Raw genomic sequence first — 21,259 nt, 5'->3', positions numbered from 1 at the left:
TTTCAGCAGGAGTTCCTGAACTATTCAGCAGCCAAGTATTTTCTTGTAAAAGTAAAAGCAGATGGCATTTTTGACCATCCAAACTTAGTTACGACCATGTTGAAGCATAAAATATTACAAAATCTTGAGGAAGTGGCACCGTGTTTCTTTTTTTAAGCCTAGCACGTGAACAAGATAAATTGAGTAACTTAGAATACGTGTAGTCTTTGACTTCACACAAAGGATAACTTGCTTTAATACCGTTAAGAAAGTCGAAGTTTAGTCATAAAATTATTTAGCAATATAGAAAGTAACCCAATTATTCAGAAGCACATGCAAAGTACCTCTTTTTTCGATATGAGATTGATACTCTCAACAGATTAAACGTTTTAGGGTAATTTTAAGCACAATCTTTTGAGTGTATTTTCTTTTCTTTTCACTTTGGATTATGGATAAAACTTCAGAATTGTGATTGTATTTGTAAATTTATGGCAGGTCATTACATGGACGTTTTCGATTTCAAGCCTCCAAGTAGAGTTACGAGGCCATGGATAGAGCTTTAACATGGAGATGGAGTCTCTAAGTTAGGGATTGTTTTAAAGTATTTTTAAACAATTGAAAACGTTTTCAGAGAAAAAAACTTGTTATGTGCTTCTTATAGGAATTACTTCAAATGCTTTTCTACGATTCACTTGCATTTTTATTAAAAATTGGTTACAAAATTATTTTCCCCAATAGTGCTTTCGACTATGTTAAAAACACTTTTAAACAAGCTCAGCTCTTATTATATCAATAATAAAAAAGCTAGGCATGTAAACAGAAATGAGCAGCATTGGCCATGCACTTTAGGTACAAATTGGTATGTTGCTATGCTTTTGCTGGTGTATTTGCAGACTTCCATGACCAGCTATTCAAACCGTCACTATATCTTTCCCCTGCCGCACCGTTGACCGGTATCGCATCAGAAACCTCCTTCACATCTTCTTCAGTGAGTTTCACTCTCAACGATCCGATATTATCATCGAGATTTTTTATCTTTGTCGTTCCTAAAAGAATACAATGATATGTAAGTATGCTTCGTTTTCAAGTTTATTAAAAATGGTATGTCTAGTTAGTAAGTTAATACGAACATACCAGGGATTGGTACCACGTCATCACCTTGGCTAAGAATCCAAGCTAGGGCAACTTGTGCAGGGGTGCATCCGTGCTTCTCGGACAACTTTCGTACGTTGCCAAAGATGACCTTGTTGTTCTCCAAGTTGTCCCCTGTAAATCGAGGACAGAAACCTGATACCTGATAACAAAATGAATAGCCATCAAATAACCGTTCTTGTTCACATAATTAAGCATATCGCTACCCGGGAACTCCCTTACCAGAACATTATTTGTAGGTAGACTTTCGACAACTCCCTTGCCACCGAAAAATCCGCGACCAAGTGGGCTGTATGGCACTATTCCGATTCCAAGCTCCCTGTGGTTCCAACAAAAGCGACAATATTTTCTCACATTGATCAATTGACTATGATGCGGGAACAATCAACCAGCCACAAAGTACCTGCAAAGCGGGACAATTTCTTCCTCGATATCTCGAGTCCAAAGGGACCACTCCATTTGTATAGCAGTTATGGGATGAACTGCATGAGCCCTTCTTATAGTGTCCGGGCTAGCTTCCGATAATCCGACGTACTTAATTTTTCCGTCATTCACCAGCTTCTTTAGCTCCTCCATCTGTCCTTACAAAATGTTGGATTAGTGGCCAAGTGGACAAATGTCCAAGAAAACTTTAGGTGATTAAACAAAACAAAAGAAAAAATAATGGACAACACATTCCTTGTTTTGGGGAGGAAAATGGGAAAAGCAACATCACCTTTCATTATTGTGTTTGTTCTCAAAAACCACCCGTGGGTGTTGGTTCAAGAGCAATATAGAGAACTCATTTCAGAGAGAAGAAAAAGGTGGAGAGAAAAAAGAGAGCTCATTCATTCGGTTTTGGCAGAAAGAAGAGAGAAGAAAGAGCTCCTTTTTGCAGAGAGCAAGGGAGCTGCAAAGAGAGAGAAGAGAAGCTGCTGCTTCATTCGGTTAGTAATCATCTACCAAAATAGTTGTTGTTGTAATAGCTTTGAGCTATATGTATAGAGAAGAAATTATTCATTATATTTCTTTCTCTATTTGTTTCTTTGGTGTGTGAGAGCTATTGGGGGTATTGGGCTTTTGGGTTGTGAGATTGCCAACACTTTGTAAACTCCCATTTGGTTGATAGTGGATTATTGGGTGAGCTCCTATTGCTCCGAGGACGTACTCCAGTTACACTGACTGTGGAGGAACCTCGTTAAAATCTTTGTGTCTTTTATATTTTGTTCTTGCATTTTCATTTGATAAATTTCCTGTGGGCTAGCTTGAGTTGGTTCCATTTAGTTTGGTGCTATCCTAGCACAACAATTGGTATCAGAGCACTGGTCTCTTGGGTACTGTCTAATTGCCAAAAATGTCAGACGGGCAAGATGAGAATCCTTTTGGAAGCAGCTCCGGATTTGCAAGAACTACGGTGCAAAATGCAAAGTTCGAAGTTGAAAAGTTTGATGGCACAAACAACTTTGGGATGTGGCAATGTGAGGTCAAAGATGTGTTGGCTCAACAAGATCTACTTGCCGCTTTGGGAGAGAAGCCGGAAGCTATGTCGAAGCCGGAATGGGAGAAATTAAATTTGTGGGCTTGCTCTTCAATTCGGTTGTGCCTTGCAAAAACTCAGAAGTATTTTGTGATGCGGGAGACTTTGGCAAGTGCGTTGTGGCAAAAATTGGAAGACAAGTATATGACGAAGAGTGCAGAGAACCGGCTACACTTGAAGAAAAAGCTCTACCGCTTCCAATACAAAGAAGGTACAAAAATGATTAGACACCTTGATGTTTTTAATAAGTTGATTGCCGACTTGTTAAATTTAGATGAGGATATTAAGGATGAAGATAAGGCCTTAATATTGTTGAATTCCTTGCCGGACTCTTATGAGCATTTTGTTACCACTATTATGCATGGTAAAGAAACTGTGAAATTTGAAGATGTGTCAAATGCCTTGATGAATTATGAAATGAGGCATAGAGATAAAAATCATGATAGTACCTCGGAAGCTTTATTTGTTAGAGGTAGATCATCGGAGAGAAGATCGTCTTCTAGTAGGAAAAAATCACAGTCTCGACCTAGAGGAAACTCTAAAGGTAGAAAACCTTTGGAAAGGGATGAATGTGCCTTTTGTCATAATAAGGGTCATTGGAAGAAAGATTGTCCTAGGTTGAAGACCAAAGGAAAAGAAAGCTCTGAAGCTAATGTTGCTGAGGTTGAAACTGATTTTTCTGATTTCGCTTTAACCACTTCCTCATCATTTGATTGTGCTACTAAGTGGGTGTTGGATACGGGTTGTACTCATCATATGACTCCTCACAAGGATTGGTTTTCAAGCTTGAAAGAGTTTGATGGCGGTGTTGTGTTCATGGGAGATGACAATCCTTGCACAACAAAAGGGATTGGTACAGTTCGTTTGAAGTTGCATGATGGCATGGTTAAAGAGTTGACAGGTGTTCGGTATGTACCGAATTTGAAGAAAAATCTTATTTCTTTGGGAACTTTGGAAGCCAAGGGCTTCAGGTTTCATTCAGATGGGCAGACATTGAAGGTGACTTATGGTGCACTTGTTGTGATGAAAGCTCCTCGATGTGGTCATTTGTATTTATTGCAAGGAAGCATTGTGACAGGTGAAGCATCTGTAGTCTCAGAAAATATGGGCACATCCGATTCTGATACTACTAGATTGTGGCATATGAGATTAGGCCATGCCGGTGAGAAAGCTTTACAAGGGCTTGTGAAACAAGGTCTTCTAAAAGGTGCCACGACTTGTAAGCTTGATTTCTGTGAACATTGTGTCTTGGGGAAGCAAACTAGAGTGAAGTTTGGTACTGCTGTACATCAGACGAAGGGCATTCTTGATTATGTGCATTCGGATGTTTGGGGTCCTACAAAGACGTCCTCTTTGAGTGGTAGACATGGGTTCGTGACCTTTGTTGATGATTATTCAAGAAGGTCTTGGGTCTACACTATGAAGCACAAGAGTGAGGTGTTGAGTATTTTCTTGGGTTGGAAGAAAATGGTTGAGAACCAGACTGGGAGAAAGATTAAGATTTTGAGATCGGATAATGGTGGTGAATACACATCCGACCCTTTCTTTAAAGTTTGCAAAGAAGAAGGGATTGTAAGACATTTCAGTGTCAAGGGAACTCCACAACAAAATGGAGTTGCAGAAAGATTGAATCGAACCTTGCTTGAGAAGGTTAGATGCATGTTATCTCAGTCGGGTTTGAGCAAGTCGTTTTGGGCAGAGGCAGTTACTTATGCATGTCACATCATCAACCGATTACCCTCAGCTGCTGTTCAGAGTAAGACGCCAATGGAGGTATGGACTGGAAAACCTTCTACTGATTATGATTATATTCGTATTTTTGGTTCACCTGCTTATTTTCATGTAACTGAAAATAAACTTGATCCTAGAGCCAAAAAGGCTATCTTTCTTGGTTTTAGTAGTGGTGTCAAAGGTTACAGGTTATGGTGCCCGGAGATGAAGAAACTTGTAATCAGCAGAGATGTGACATTTGATGAAGAAAATATGTTTAGAGACTCTGAAAAGAATGTGAAAGATGTCCAACAGGTGGAGCTTGAGAAAGTTGCCTCTAGTACTTCAAATCCTATTTCCGCTGATGTCGAAGCCACTACAAGTGAAGAAGTGGGAGACCATGAGGATGTTGAAGAATTTGAACTTGAAGATTCTATTCAAGTTGAAGAGCAAGTTTCACCTCAAGAGTCTATTGCCAAGAACAGAGGAAAGAGAAATATTACCAAGCCAGCTCGATATAGTGACTATGTTGCTTTTGCTCTTCCTATTATCACTGATGAAATTCCATCCAATTTTGAGGAAGCCATTGAGAGTGAGGAAAAGGAGAAGTGGTGCAATGCCATGGGTGATGAGATGAATTCTCTCTTGAAGAACAAGACTTGGGAGTTAGCTAAATTGCCTAAGGGTAAGAAAGCTATTGGTTGCAAATGGGTGTATGCCAAGAAGGAAGATGCTGATGAGAAAAGCAATGTCAGATTCAAAGCAAGATTAGTTGCTAAAGGGTATGCACAAAAGGAGGGCATTGACTACAATGAAATCTTTTCTCCAGTTGTGAAGCACTCCTCAATTCGCATTATGTTAGCTCTTGTTGCACAATATGATCTTGAGCTTGTGCAACTCGATGTGAAGACGGCTTTCCTACATGGTGATTTGAATGAAGAGATCTATATGTGTCAACCGGATGGGTATAAAGTGAAAGGGAAAGAGAATTTGTTTTGTAAGTTGAAGAAATCACTTTATGGCTTGAAGCAATCTCCAAGACAATGGTATTTGAGGTTTGATAAATTTATGAGAGGCCAAAATTATTCTAGAAGTCAAGATGATCATTGTGTGTACTTCAAGAAGTTGCAAGATGGGTCTTTCATTTATTTATTGATATATGTTGATGATATGTTGATTGCCTCAAAGAATGTCGAAGAGATTGAGAAATTGAAGAAGCAAATGAAGAATGAGTTCGAGATGAAGGATCTTGGTGAAGCAAAGAAGATCCTTGGCATGGAGATCACTAGAGACAGAGAGAAAGGTTTGGTATGCTTGAATCAAAGACAATACCTTGAGAAGTTGATTCGGAAGTTTGGAGTTCATGATTCAACCAAACCGGTTAGTACCCCTTTGGCTCCTCATTTTAAATTAAGTTCTCTACAGTGTCCTAAAACTGATAAAGAGAAGCTGCAAATGAAAGATATACCATATGCAAATTTGGTTGGTAGTTTGATGTATGCAATGGTATGCTCTAGACCGGATATTGCTCATGCAGTTGGCATGGTGAGTCGATATATGCATAATCCAGGTAAAGAGCATTGGCAAACAGCTAAGTGGATATTGAGATATCTCCATGGTACTCGAGATATTGGTTTATGCTTTGAGAGGGATGACTCTGGTATTGGTCATTTTGCTGTTGGTTATGTTGATTCAGATTATGCAGGTGATCTGGATGGAAGGAAGTCTACTACAGGCTATGTATTTACTATGGCTAAAGGGCCAGTTTGTTGGAGGTCCACTTTGCAGTCGTCTGTTGCCTTGTCTACTACAGAGGCTGAATATATGGCAGTTGCTGAAGCTATAAAGGAGGCCATTTGGATACATAGACTGATTAGAGATTTGGGGATTGATCAGAAGCAGGTGGAGGTACATTGTGATAGTCAGAGTGCCATTTATTTGGCTAAGTATCAGGTTCATCATGCGAGGACCAAGCACATAGATGTGCGTTATCACTTTGTTCGTGAAGTAGTTGGTGAAGGGGAGATCATTCTCCAGAAGATTCCAACTAAAGACAACCCCGCTGATATGTTGACTAAGGTTGTTGGTGTAGCCAAGTTTGTTCATTGCTTGAACTTGGCTCACATTTTGCTTATATAAAGAAGGCGTTGAGCAGTAGGAGTTTTGGAGAATTGGCTCGGCATGAGTTGTTCTCTTGCTAGTGTTTGGGAGTGATTTTTTGTGTCAATTGTGTTGGTTGGCTTATCATGGCGTTTTCGGAACTTGGCCAAGGTGGAGATTGTTGGATTAGTGGCCAAGTGGACAAATGTCCAAGAAAACTTTAGGTGATTAAACAAAACAAAAGAAAAAATAATGGACAACACATTCCTTGTTTTGGGGAGGAAAATGGGAAAAGCAACATCACCTTTCATTATTGTGTTTGTTCTCAAAAACCACCCGTGGGTGTTGGTTCAAGAGCAATATAGAGAACTCATTTCAGAGAGAAGAAAAAGGTGGAGAGAAAAAAGAGAGCTCATTCATTCGGTTTTGGCAGAAAGAAGAGAGAAGAAAGAGCTCCTTTTTGCAGAGAGCAAGGGAGCTGCAAAGAGAGAGAAGAGAAGCTGCTGCTTCATTTGGTTAGTAATCATCTACCAAAGTAGTTGTTGTTGTAATAGCTTTGAGCTATATGTATAGAGAAGAAATTATTCATTATATTTCTTTCTCTATTTGTTTCTTTGGTGTGTGAGAGCTATTGGGTGTATTGGGCTTTTGGGTTGTGAGATTGCCAACACTTTGTAAACTCCCATTTGGTTGATAGTGGATTATTGGGTGAGCTCCTACTGCTCCGAGGACGTACTCCAGTTACACTGACTGTGGAGGAACCTCGTTAAAATCTTTGTGTCTTTTATATTTTGTTCTTGCATTTTCATTTGATAAATTTCCTGTGGGCTAGCTTGAGTTGGTTCCATTTAGTTTGGTGCTATCCTAGCACAACACAAAAATTGTAACTGAGTAACAAAAAAAATGGAATAAGGCTTCACACTGCAGTTCAAAAGTGGGGGAAAATATCTCACTTACAGTGTCCTCTATGGGGACTGTTGTATCGATCCGGTGCTGATAGTAAAGATCAATGTAGTCCACGCCAAGGCGCTTCAGGCTAGCCTCGCAGCAGGAGCGGACATATTCAGGACTGCCATTTACTAGCATCTGATGAGGTTCAATTTTTACGATACCAAACTTCGTAGCCAACTGAACTTTGTCTCGTGGCAATTGCTTCAATGCCTGAAGTTAAACCGATCGAAGACAGCATAAATGACTAACATTAAATGTATACCAATTTCGAGTCAAGAGATACTAAACCCTTGCTTGCTGCACAAGGCACTATGGAAAGACTAATTTCAGAGCACATTACCTTTCCAACCAAAACTTCATTAATATGAGGTCCATAAACATCTGATGTATCAAAGAAAGTAATTCCCTTATCGAATGCGTGCTTGATGATCGATATGCCAAGCTCTTCGGGGAGTGGATCGTTGTAGATTCCAGTGAGCCCCATACACCCAAATCCCAACTTGGAAACCTGCACAACAAATGAATTCACAATTTGCATAAAATCAATGTGAAATAATGCTAATTTTTATTTGGAGGGAAGCAAAAAACATAACCGAGTTGCAGAAATGATAAGCTGGAAGTAAAGAATCTGAAATGGTTTCACCTCAAATCCCTGAGTTCCGAGTTGCACTCTTGGAATTTGAACTTTCTGCTCCTCCGCCATTCTTCTTCTTCGATCTTCTTTGATCTTGGTGCACTCTTGGAACTCTTTTTGTCCCCTGTTTGGTGAAGTGAGAGCGAATTTATAGGCGTTTTACGCACTAAACTTCATGTCGTCATTGATTACATCAGCATATCTTTTAGATCACCGCGTGTGTCACTACTCATTTAGGAGGAGCCGGCTTATCTGTCCTTCTACTTCCTATACACTCACATTCTTTCTTATTTTGTACGGTCACAGTTAAGTCACGTCAACATTATTAGAATTAATTTTTTTAATGTAAAAATATGATTTTTTTTGTTAAAATCAACAATGCCGTGGCTTTTAGTTAAAACTCTTATTTTATTTAGCATTTTATCCTTTCTCTACGTGTTGATCATCCTGTGTTGCCCTTTTGCTTCGGTCTTGCATGCCCTCCAGCTGGATCTTTGGAATTTTTCATTGGTTTCGATCACCCATCCCCTCCATCTGACTCATCATTATCCCCCCAACTAATTCCTCTTCCCCTCACTCTCACGCCTAATTCACTTCCTCTCTACACCCCATTAAGGGCTGGTTTGGTATTGCTGTGCTTTGAAAAAAAAGCTGCTTTTGTTGTGCTGTGAAAAAAAACGGCTGTGAAAAAAAGCCAGCAGAGTGTTTGGTAAACTTTTTTGTGAAAGTGCTTTTGGAAAAAAAAGCAGTATGATAGTGTTTGGTAAACTTTTATGTAAAACAGCTGTGACTGTGTAAAATGACCAAAAAGGGTATAATACTAGATGTGCCATTAATTTAATTTTCTTAACCAATAAAGGTGAATTACTAAATATACTTTATTTGTAAAACAAACATATTTATAAACTTTATCTTAAATATTAATTAGTATGACAAACTACTTCAATTGAAATATTTTAGACTGAATAGTTAGAATTCATTAGTACAATATTGTTAATGTACTTAAAAGTCTAATTAGATACATTCATCAAATTTTATTATTAAATTTAATCAAATACTAATATTTTACCTTTTTTCTTCTTTCTAGAATCATCTTCTTTCAACTTTTTTTTCTTTGTTCGACATCTTCTCTCTATCTAAACCTCTCTTTTCTCTGTACCTCTGTCTTCTCCCATCTTCCTTTTTTCTTCCGATCCACCTCAAATTACTCTGGCCTCCTTCTTATTTTTTAAAGTTTGAAACTTTGTATTTATTTTGTTTTGCCTCAAAGAAAACGGCATGGAGCGGGTGCTGGAGCTGCGGGTAATTGGAGCGAGCTAAAACTTTGTATTTATTTTGGAATTGAGGGCTCGAGGACTTTCTAGGAGAGGGCACAGAAGTGCTTAGGCTTAAAGCTGTGGTGTGGCGTTGGAGAAAGAGGTGCAGCGACGGCGGTTGTGCGGAGAGAAACGAAAAAGAGGAGGAGGAAGAAGTGCAGCGGCGGGAGGGAAGAGGGTTTTTTGTGATAGAGAAAGAGAGAGTGCAGAGTGTAGGATCGGGAGAAGGAGAAAGGAGAAAGGAGGGGGCAGTTTTGGTAAATTGAAAAAATTCATTAATGGGTACTGTAGCTCCGCGTTTTGGAAAAAATAAGCGGCTTCTGGAAGCTGCAAAATGCAGCTTCCACTTTTTGGCTTTTTTTCATGTGAAACTTTGAAATTAAGCTATTTTGGGATGTTTACCAAACACCAAAATTCTTACCAGCTTTTTTTCATGGTAGCTTTTTTAAAAAGCACCTCAACCCCAAACTGGGGCTAAGACTCCCCCATCTCCCAACACTATCACTTTCTCTTATCCATCGAAGAAATTTTTCATTGTAATCGAAATATGAATGGTACTTATGTGTTTTTATACAGGGTTAGAAATTTTAATTTTTAAATTATTAATATTTTAATACATATATCGTATATATTGTATAATGACACGTGATATATCATCTTGTGTTTTGATCATATTAAAAAATCTCTCCATCCCTCGCCACTCTCTGCCTCTCGCATCTGTCCCCCCTCTGCAACTCTCCTTCTCCCTCTCGACAAAACCGAGAACCACCAAATTCCAGTTTTTTTAGTGATTTCCAAAAAACGCAGTCTGCAATACCTGTTCCGTCTTGATTTGAAGAAGATTTCTCAAGCGACTGTAATTTCACGGTAAGTTGGCTTAAAGCAGTTCCAAAATTTGGGATTGTGTGGGATATTTTCAGGTTTTTCTGACTTCTGTGTTTTGGGATTGTCATCCTTTGTGTTTTGGAATGGCCATGAACATTCTCCGGGAAAAGTAATGCAATCAGCCATTCAAATTTACATTTTCTTTGCCCTCTCTAATGCAAATATATTTATGCTAATTCATTGGTTTTTTATCATTTCAAATTTGCAGTATTATTTTGAGGACGGATATGATCTGGTCAAGTTCATCAAGCTGGTGCAACAAGCAGGCCTATCTGGTTTTTGTTCTGTTTCTGAAACAGGGGATTCCCAGTTCGGCTGAAATATATCTCCGGAATCGCTTTTCGAAGGACAATGAGCCTTTCAAGGTGGGATATTATAAATCTTCCGTTTACTCCAATTGCAATTTAATTTGTTTAATAAATAATTTTGAAGCTAAATTTAATTTCTAATTATCTGTTATGAAGGCGGCAATGCAAAAATTTACAGAGAAGATTATCAGCATGATAAGAATAACAACATTCTCACAGCTAATAATTTACATATCCCGGAAAAAAGACCCATTTCTTGACAATATGTGCTTATCAACAATTTTTAAACATTTTAAAAGAAATCATACAAAGCTAATTGTCAGATTGCAAGATATTTTGAAATACATTACTGCAGTACAACCTTTGGAAAAAAAAAAAAAAAAAAGGAACTTTAACGAAAAGTTTTCAATACTGTTGTCTTTAACGAAAAACTATATTTTTACACTAAAAAGTCAATATTGGTACTATTTACTTTACTCTTTATTTGTTCTTATCATTAAAATTCAAAATTTTCAAGCCTTTTTTTGTTAATTTTCTTTTAAAAAAAAATGGTTGCCAATGAAAGATTTGAGACCAAAAGTTAAATTTGTATTGAAAATATGAGGTACAAAGTATAATACAGCAATTTATAAAAGGATGATTACCCCTTCTTTTTTTGACCTTTTTAAAGTTAAATTTGTATTAAATGTATTTGAAAACTGAATGAAAAAAGTATCCAATTTTTTAGCAATTAAAAAAAATACCTCAATAATTACAGTTTTATTCCAATTTGTAAGCAAGGGAAAAAAAAAAACTCCAAAGTTTCAATGAAGAGAGAGTTAGAAATTCTGAGTATTTTATACCAAATATTATTTGGAAGTTTGTTAGAGTCCTAAATTATATTAAAACGGTGAAATTATCAAAAAGACGGGTCAATGGTCCACTTCGAATAACACATTGTTAATTACCATGTGCACAACCCATTAAGTTTAGGGTTTTATCACAAAAGGCATTTGTATTAGTTTAGAAGTGGTTAAGATATTTAAACTCTTCTTTTCTCATGAATACGATCGATGAAAGATATTTCAACAAAAACCATATTCTAAGTGCGTGAAATGTTAAAATAATCTCTCTGTGCCTGCCCTGTATGAGTCCAGTATAATATGATAAGAAAACGGAAATTTTCATAGCAGCAGTTTCCAGGATAAGTAGTCCCCGGATCTTTGTGTCTGTCCATGAGCGTTACAATTTCGAAAAGGAAATTACGCCTAGGAATGATCTTATTATGATGTTGAAATATCCATAACTGCTTCAAAGACTTCGATTGCGTTGCAATTTTCTCACAGCAACTGTGCAGATTCGATTGTGTGTTCAAACATTTAAGATGGTCTGTTGCATTCTTTTGCTGGTGTGTCTGCAAATTTCCCCACTGACTCAACGGGCTCGCCACAACTATCAAAGAAAAACTGAGGCTGGGACACGCTAATCACGTCATCTGCAACGCATTTCTGATATTATCTGTGTTGATTCTCTCAACTTCACGCAATTGTCCTAGTAGGGCAACTCTACCGACTCATCTTTCGTTACTGGTAAGTTACACGTTTTAGTTTTATTTCGTTTTGCTTTTTTTTTGACATTTTTTTCTCTAGTTTTTCCCTTCTTGTTTATCTAGTTCATAAAAGATGTAGAAAATCATTTGATACGTGAAACATGAAATGTGATTAAAAAGTGTACGAAATTAAGCTTAAATCAGCACACAATTAACTGAGAACAGTTTTTATTAGTACCAAAAAAAAAAAAAAGGCTTAAGCATCCAACAGAACTGGGCAGCATTCACCAAAGGTTCTCAAACCGTGCAGCAATTGGAACTTTAGTTGCACTTTCTAACAACAATCAGAACCAAACAAACATAAACACCTTACAGCATTTCAATTTCTTACAAATATTAGCTGCATAGTAAAAATTCTTACACGAAATGCGCAGACCCGATCACATACACGAACATTTAAGATGGTCTTCCTCCATCTCTTTGCGGTGTATCTGCGAACTTCCAAGAGCAGGGGATGAAAATTTCAGGTACATTATTCCCCGCCGCCGCATCCAGTGGTATCATATCTGAAATCTCTTTTACATCTTCTTTTGTGAGCCTCACTTTAAGGGATCCAGTATTATCATCAAGATTTTTCACCTTAGTTGTCCCTACAAGAAAACACAAGGGAAAGTCAGCAACTGGAAAAAAAAAATCCAGCAATGTTTCTACTTCATTGCATTAGTAAAACTCATCAAATACCCTAAACCCTAGAGGCTAGATCGGGAAGGTAAGGGGCACGCACCGGGGATAGGTACCACATCATCGCCTTGACGACGAATCCAGGCAAGTGAAAGTTGTGCAGTGCTGCATCTATGCTTTTCAGCCAACTTTTGTATTCTACCATATATAATCTTGTTCTTCTCAAGGTTGTCTCCTTGGAAACGAGGATGCCCATACTGAGAGCAAGATTGATTCGTCAAATCATATAATAATTAGAACGAAGGAGCTTCATACATAAATTCTGTGACATAGATTACCAGAAGACTACTTGCAGGTAGACTCTCCACAACTGCCTTGCCACCGAAGAATCCAGAACCGAGAGGGCCGTATGGCACTATCCCAATTCCTAGTTCCCTAATGTTCAACAAGGACAGCACAATTCTTGTCATACATACAAAGGGGGGAAGCGAATACATGTAGCGTGTGAAAAGATGGTAAAAATAGATGCTAACATCTTCGTTCTAGGGCAAGTTAATGCAGACAGAAAAAATGTAATGCACCAACAAGCTAATATGCTAGCCATTATGCACATATTGTATATATAACATCGAATTCAAACCACCCCCCTTCTCTCTCTCTTTTCTCCTCTGTTTTGAGTGATAATTTGATCGTTTTAGTTTCATTAAACGCAACCAATGCCATATGCTGTTGATGTACTAGGGTTTCCGAAAACACCTATCAATGCATAATTATGATTTTTGCACAGGATTTTCAAATCGGATAGTAAGATGAGGAGGGTTACCTGCAAAGTGGGACAATTTCTTCCTCAATTCCACGAGTCCAAAGCGACCACTCCATTTGTATAGCAGCAATGGGATGAACTGCATTTGCCCTCCTTATTGTGTCTGGACTAGCTTCAGACAATCCAATGTACTTTATTTTCCCCTCATCCACCAGCTTCTTCAGTTCCTCCATCTACCCTTATACCACAATAGCAAGTACTAATAGTTATAAAATAAGAAATCTTCAACTTCAAATATATTTTGTTGAGTGAAAAAGGGTTAACGCTTACAGTATCCTCAATGGGGATGGATGTATCCACGCGGTGCTGATAGTAAAGATCGATGTAGTCCACACCAAGGCGCTTCAGGCTAGCATCGCAACACGAACGGACATACTCAGGAGTGCCATTTACTACAACGCCATTAGAATCGAATCCTGCAATACCAAACTTCGTAGCCAACTGAATCTGGTCTCGAGGCAATTCCTTCAATGCCTGAAAAACTTTAAATCGTAAACAGCATGCAAACTTGCAAGGAAAGTTAACAAAGACAGGAAAAATGAGCTAATAACGTTTTGAATGAGATTTCGTTGAAGCAACATCCTAAGAACTGATGATTTTTCACCTTATATTTTAGGATTTTGAAGTAGAAGACTTTACCTTTCCAATCAAAACCTCATTAGTATGGGATCCATAAACATCTGCTGTATCAAAGAATGTGATTCCCTTGTCGAATGCGTACTTGATGATTGATATGCCAACCTCTTCAGGTACTGGATCATTGTAGATTCCAGAAAGCCCCATGCACCCAAATCCCAACTGGGAAACCTGCACAACAACAAATGAAATGAAATACACAGAAACTACTATTTACAGCAATTCAAGGAATTTTTCAGTATGACCAGTCACCCTTGACGGCGTGACCGTCACGCAACCACGTTTATTACTAACCATCCTTGACACTTGACAGTGTGACCGCCACACAACGAGACTTATTACCAATCCATCTTTGAAGGCGTGACCGTCACACAATCGTGTATATTACTAGTCCACCTTTGACAATGTGATCGTAATACACCCAAAAAAAAAAAAAATCCCAATAATTAATGGTATGTTTACTTACTTAAAATGAAGGAAGTCGTGAATTCATGAAGTGTAAGTATGAAATCATATTAACTAGGAGTCTAGCACCTTATCAATATAATTCTTGATTTTTCAAGCACGCGCTACAAATCTTAATGTGATATTCACAATTTTTATACCATACGTCTTAGTAAACACATGAAAGTTGGGACTTGAAATAATTATAGTATCTTACTAAATAATTTCAACATCCAAGTAAATATGTCTTCCGAGTAGGACACGAGCCCAAGTTTGTTAAGAAAACTAAGACCAGGACCAAAAAATTAAAACAGTGCTGGACAGACACCTTCCTGTATTCCCGGCACACCAAAACATTAAAATAGTGCTAGACACACGCTCAGTAGGGATTTTTGGGGACCTTTCGCGATCCATCGTCGACAGAGGCCGATGGCGCCTCCACCGCAGATGATGAGAGGACCTCCGCCTCCCTGCCCGGGATTGCCTCCTCTGCCCGGTGGAGTTCCAATTTATGGTCCTCCCCATCCCGGCATGCCTCGTCTCCGCCCAATCCTCAGAACCAGCAGCAGCAGTGATGATCGGTACTTTTTCCGAATGTCTAGTTTTGTGTTTTGAGTGAAAATTCTGATGGTTTGTTGCGGATGATGAGGTAGGTGACTTAGTTATGTGAAAGTCAATTTATTTTCTGGTATTATAACCATTAACTGTGAAAGAACAAGTTCTTCTTGCTGAAAATTGCTCTCTTTATACTCGATGATCGATCGTTTCGAACACGAAAGGGTTCATGAAAGTATCTCTATTTACTCGACAAGGAATAAAATTTCGGAGATGGCGCTTCCCTACAGTGGCAAAAAGCAATCATGTTTATGCGCGGGGATTGATCCACCGATTCTCATACTCTAACGACTAGCCATAAACCTATTAACGCTATCGAAAGCTTAGAGAAACACAATCTAAGCAAGATTTCTTCATTTCGTCGTGTTGATTGAAAGTTAAAAGAATGGAAGTGATAGGGGTTTTACCTCAAATCCCTGAGTTCCTAGTTTCACTCTCGGAATTTGGACTTCCTCCTCAGCCATTCTGCTTCTGCTTTTTTCTCCAATTCTTTTTCCTTCCCTGTTTGCTTGCTTCCGATGCGGGAGGCGAGGACTTTTAAGAATTCCGAAGTCGGCCAGTAAGGACAACAGACACTATTAGTTGTTATATTCTGCGGATGAAATTGTAGCAACCCTCTTTTGACTTTGATTTTAACTTTAACTCTAACTTCATTGGAGTAATAGTACTTCAATAAAAAAATTCAAGGTCATTAATCTATTAGCTCATCAAAATATGAAATTATGATATTTTTTACCAACTCAATAAAAACTTTTGTCAAAATGAGTCTCATGACATGCACGTGAAGCTGAATCAATGGAAATATGAAAGATCAAATGAGAAAAATTGTAGCAGTTGTTCATCAACTTTAATCTCAATAGGAGAAAATGGTTCATCAACTTTAATCTACTTGTAGGCAATTGTCCTTCCAACATGAATCATCTTCATTAAATTTAGACAGATTAGACGAAAATGATTATAACTACTTGTTTTGATGAGTTCAAAGATCAAATGATCATGATTTTTAATTGAGAACCATTGGAGAAACTATTTCTACAATTTTTTCTAGTCTATATTTTGTGTCATCGTTGATTGCATTATTGTTGTTTCCTAATCCTTAATTGTCATTGTCATTGTCATTTATCATTAATCAATTGAATTATTGTTGTTTCCTAATCCTTAATTGTCATTGTCATTTATCATTAATCACTTACCTAGAAATGGTTAATCACTTACCTAGAAATGGCATTTCATGGTCAAACTCTTACCTAGAAATGGCCTCTCTTAATTTACTTGATTATGACTACGGACATGATAAAATTCTCTATAGCTTATTCGGGTCTAAAAGAGATTGATAATCCTGACTTGCCATTAGTTGTTCTCTTTTTTACAAGAAAAAAAAAACAAATCTTAAAACTTAAACTCATCTAACGGTAATAAATATAGTAATGAGCATGTGCTAAGCAAAAATACTGCCATTTCAAAACTCCAGATTGACCAGCCGTTGTTCTCCACAAATAAAAGATCAACACTAGTCCTATGTTTTTTTCAAATGATATCACGTGGTATTTTTCATTCAAGTTTTAACCATGGTTAAGTCTAAATTAAATAAATGCTGAAATTTTTTATGTTTTTAAACTTGAACCGTAAGATTGATCCAACGGTTCCTATCTTTCTTACTGTTAGGTTGATCCAGCCGGCTCTTCCCCATCTTTTTCTTAGGCTGACATGGAGAACCTCAGTTTATTTGGAGAATGGGACGTCACCCAGCAGTATACGAGCTCACATAGTGTGCTACTTATGATTTACATGTTTTAAATGTAAGATAAAACTTATTACAAACCAATCAAAACAGTTGAATTTACATAACAAAATCGGTCTTTTAATTTCCATTTACATTCTATTGAATTTACATTAAGAATAGAGAAAATAATATTTAATAAACAATTGATTGAATCACATTATTGTTAGCTCATTATGAGGCTAAGTTCACTCCCTCCCTCTTAGTGTAGATAATATCATTTGTTAAAAACAAAATTGACAACTAATTTAATCACATTATTATGTGCGTGCGAAAGACTTTTTTTATAACCGGCATTATACACCTCTTAAGATGTTTTGAAAGTGTTTAAAAATAGAAAAAATAAAATTTAATGAATAACTGGTTGAATCACATTATTGTTAGCCTATTGTAAGGTACTAATTAAAAAAAATTGTATAAAAAGAATTAATTATTAAAAAAAATACTGTTAAAATGACGAAAAAACCCTTGTATTATTTTGTTAGCTTTTGAAATTTTTTGTTTTAGAGGTATTTTTGTCCAAAACTTTTTAATGAAGTTTGTGACCCCAAAATTTTTTTTTTGGCTTTATATATAAAGATAACCAGATCACTTCCCACAAAAAACAATCCTAAAGTTTGATCCTAATATATATATATATATATATAATTTTTTTTTTTTTTTTTATGAAAAACCTGGACAGTACGAGGGCATCTTATTGTGGCCCCAGATGGCGTCTTGTCTTCGTATTAAGCACGGTGGGCTGATTGGATCAAACGGCAGACAGTACGAGGGCATCTTGTTATGGCCCTAGATGGCGTCTTGTCTTCGTATTGAGCACGGTAGGCTGGTTGGACCAATCAAACGGCAGAATGTTAAAGATAAACCATATTTAACTTAAATAACACAGGTGATATTTTCTTCTTTTGAAAGAACAAGATTTATAGGTGTCAACTACGTATTAGTTGGGACCCCATGTCAGCTGGGTAGGAGAGATCTTTCAGCGGTATACGGGATGGTATATCATGTCTTACTAAATAAATAGTGAGATATATGTGTTAAAATGTTAATAACTTAAAAAAAAAGAATTCTCATCATTTTTTTTAAAACACGTGGTATATTACTTGTATTTTTGTCACAACTAAAAATGCAGAGGCATTTTCTTGAACGCCCCGTCCAAAAAACCACTAGGCTAATCTCAATAGATTTTTTAATCGTCCAATTTCCATATCTTAACAAAAGATTGCACGTTTGTTCAACCAAAAAAAATAAAAAAATAAAAAAGATTGCACGTTTGAATTTCTTTATTTACGATATCTCCGGCGGTCTGTTTGCCGACTTCCATGTGCAGCGAGAGTTAAAGTGTCGATCTCCTGCAACTTCATTACTAGGCACAGCATCCGAAATCTCTCTGAAGTCATCCTTTTCCAGCTTCACTCTCAAAGACCCGATATTGTCCACCAACTTTATAAACTTTTGTCGTCCCTGCAAAGGTCTATCAAAGAGAAGATCATGAAACCGCACTGCAAATTAGCTCGTTTTGGTAAGTTTGTATGAAGAACTCACCTTGAATAGGCACCACATCATCCCCTTGATTGAGAACCCATGCTAGCTAGGGCTGTTTGAGCTGTGGTGAATCCATGCTTCTTGGCCAAATTTTGTATTCTGAGGGTAGAAAACCTTGTTCTTGTCAATATTTTTGCCTTTTGGTTTTGGATATGATTCCTGTGATCAAATTTAAACACGAACTTGAGTTAAGTTGCCGTAACTCGAACATGATTTCGGTAAACATTTCTATTTTGTTCCATACAGGTTGAGAACTTGAGTATGGAAGAATTCCAACTCCAAGTTCCTTACTATAGATGTACCATTAGACTACGAGCTACTTGGTTTCATTACAAGACTCATACATTTATAGTTGATAGTTACTCACACACATATGAGATATAATTTTAAGCACAAACGATTTATGTGAAATTGAGTATAGTTGTTTGAATTGGGACCAATTATATATACATTCAAGTTCTATTCATACAAGGCAATTTAGTTAAAAGTCAAAGTTAGCGGAAAGCCTGAATAACTTTTTCGAGTAATTAATGTTGTAAGAATTTGATACTTGTAGCCATTTAACAGCTACAATCTAATTTTTAAATTTGCTAGATCAACCGCGCAACATAAGTCTATGATAATGACATCATAACAAATTTTTTTCCATGATACGTATAACTAAGTAATTCGAAAAATTAATGGTTAAGTATTGCAAAAAGAAATTCAATGTATTTTTGAATGGTTAGATCCGCATAAAATTTATATCAGTGAGTGATACATATCATTGTAATTTGACATCATAATGATATGGTAAAAGTAAACCGCTGAAATTCCTTTTGAACTTGTAGTTGACTTCCAATTTCCCTCATGAAGTTTCTCTTTAGAAAATTACGAACACAAACTAGTTTTTTAGCCAATTTTTCTGTACTGTCTATTTTCTTCACATCTCACCCAAACTGTCGTTAAAATAGAGGCATATACAAAACAAATTAAAAAAAAAAAAAAAAGTAATGTAGGAGAAAGAGAGCAATATCAATAATTACTTTATGCCTTGAAATTGTATTTCACCAATTAACTCAATGTAAAAGAAAATAAAAACAAAAAGATAACCAAGATAACAACGGCGGTGCGGGGTCACAGTGGCCTGCCGGAGATTAGTGGTACCTAGAGTGAGCAGGCATGCATGTAACAGAGATGGACCACCAAATTTTAATCCTTATTCAGTCTCTGCGATATTATTGATGACCAAGCTGCAGAAAATTATAAATGTATATGTTTTTGGAGAGGTGCAGACTGGTTTTCATCAGATGGTGCACAAGGAAATCAGAAACTATATTCTTACTAAGTTTCTTGTTAATCAAATTTACGATGGATCGATCTTGACCATTTGAAAATCTTTGGTGGATGAATCAATGCATTAGTTCATAGTTAATTTTGTTTCAAAAAGCAGTTAAACTTTTTTTTTTAATTATTTATTCAGTCAGCACATGATCAATTTAAAAAAAAAAAAAAAAAAGAACTAATGAGAGAGAAGAACACAAAAACCCTAAAACGAACACAAAGTTCAAATTGTTAAAGCATGTCACATCGGAAATCTAATGAAGTTTAATTTTTCTCAGATCAAATGGTTCACCACACAGGCAATGACATGAATAGGACTATATATAGTAGCACATTACTATGTCAACATAGATAAAACGGACAAAAGGAAAAAAACACTTCAAAATGCAAAACCTACCTAGCTAATTAGAGAGAGAGAGAGAGAGAGAGAGAGAGAGAGATAAGATGTTCAGGTTTTTGGTGCCAGCTGCTTAATTTCCTTTTTTTGTGTGAACCTTATGCAGCCCCGATGAGCCATGCAAAAATAATGGTCCCCCATTTGCTCTGTGATTTTATACTTTTTTTGGGTTCATGCTTGATGTTACCTTACAGCACAGGCCGGCACAGAGAGAGAGAGAGAGAGAGAGAGAGAGAGAGAGAGAGATGCCCAGAGAGACAACATGAAAAGTCCTCCTGCTAAAGTTAACTAAAGACCTTCATAGAAATATAGAAACTCTCACACAAAAAGGGCCGGTCTGCATGTGGTGGCGTGGGGGGCGTGACTTATTCAATTTCAATTTTTCTTTTGGGGCCACATGCATCTTTCATCTTTTCCCTTGTTTTACATTTCATCTACTAGCTAATCTAACTTAGTGCTTAATTTTCTCACTTTCCAGCCCCTAATCACTCTTTAATTAACATGCGTTTTATATAATCAATTAGGTTAATGTTTACAAAAACTATAATAACACAAACAGTTACTCTAGCTACAAGCCTACTAAAACTATGTTGTTTCGGTTTACGTTTAATTGCTATGTCTAGGAGGACTTTGAATGTATCCTAAGTTCCTAACATGTATGGTGGAATGAAATTTGAATTCCTTTAACATTAGACATAGAATATCGGAGCATATTTCTTAACTTTTTGACAAATTCCGATGTGCTAACCTACTCTGATTTATAGGATCGAAAGTTCAAATTTAAATGTACTGAAGAGGCGAACATAATATTCTAATCAAATGACCTAATTCCCACTATTTTGGCGTATTTCTTTCATGAACACACATACATGGCTTTTTTTTAATCAAATCAAAATGTATTTATGTCTAAATGCTATATTTAATATGTTTATTAGT

At 36.9% G+C, this 21,259-nt stretch overlaps 2 protein-coding genes and 1 long non-coding RNA gene across 6 annotated transcripts; 1 reads left to right on the top strand and 2 right to left on the bottom strand.

Moving 5' to 3' along the window:
• Window positions 1-643: 643 nt before the first annotated feature.
• Window positions 644-8,149, bottom strand: LOC137745381 (probable aldo-keto reductase 1). Its single transcript, XM_068485328.1, has 7 exons — window positions 8,052-8,149; window positions 7,749-7,916; window positions 7,415-7,618; window positions 1,535-1,707; window positions 1,354-1,450; window positions 1,114-1,273; window positions 644-1,025 (listed from the first exon to the last, which is right to left on the bottom strand). Exons 1-7 carry the CDS (start codon window positions 8,109-8,111, stop codon window positions 847-849), a joined length of 1,041 nt encoding a protein of 346 aa, XP_068341429.1. The 5' UTR covers window positions 8,112-8,149; the 3' UTR covers window positions 644-846.
• Window positions 8,150-9,989: 1,840 nt separating this feature from the next.
• On the top strand, window positions 9,990-13,686 carry LOC137745024 (uncharacterized). 4 transcript variants are annotated; one of them, XR_011069641.1, is made up of 4 exons: window positions 9,990-10,225; window positions 10,452-10,608; window positions 11,877-12,119; window positions 13,548-13,686. It is a non-coding gene; the product is annotated as an uncharacterized lncRNA (long non-coding RNA). The 4 variants fall into 4 exon arrangements; XR_011069639.1 differs by lacking the exon at window positions 13,548-13,686 and adding an exon at window positions 12,514-12,653 and having other exon boundaries at window positions 11,888-12,119; XR_011069638.1 differs by lacking the exon at window positions 13,548-13,686 and adding an exon at window positions 12,514-12,653.
• LOC137745023 (perakine reductase-like) lies at window positions 12,363-15,885 on the bottom strand. Its single transcript, XM_068484875.1, has 7 exons — window positions 15,686-15,885; window positions 14,223-14,390; window positions 13,854-14,057; window positions 13,584-13,756; window positions 13,099-13,195; window positions 12,864-13,017; window positions 12,363-12,729 (listed from the first exon to the last, which is right to left on the bottom strand). The coding sequence occupies exons 1-7, from the start codon at window positions 15,740-15,742 to the stop codon at window positions 12,536-12,538; spliced, it is 1,047 nt and encodes a 348-aa protein (XP_068340976.1). The 5' UTR covers window positions 15,743-15,885; the 3' UTR covers window positions 12,363-12,535.
• Between the last annotated feature and the right edge of the window lie 5,374 nt (window positions 15,886-21,259).

Source organism: Pyrus communis, chromosome 9 (assembly GCF_963583255.1).
Source record: "Pyrus communis chromosome 9, drPyrComm1.1, whole genome shotgun sequence".
NCBI classification, from domain to species: domain Eukaryota; kingdom Viridiplantae; phylum Streptophyta; class Magnoliopsida; order Rosales; family Rosaceae; genus Pyrus; species Pyrus communis.
This window is presented reverse-complemented; position numbering and strand designations above follow the sequence as displayed.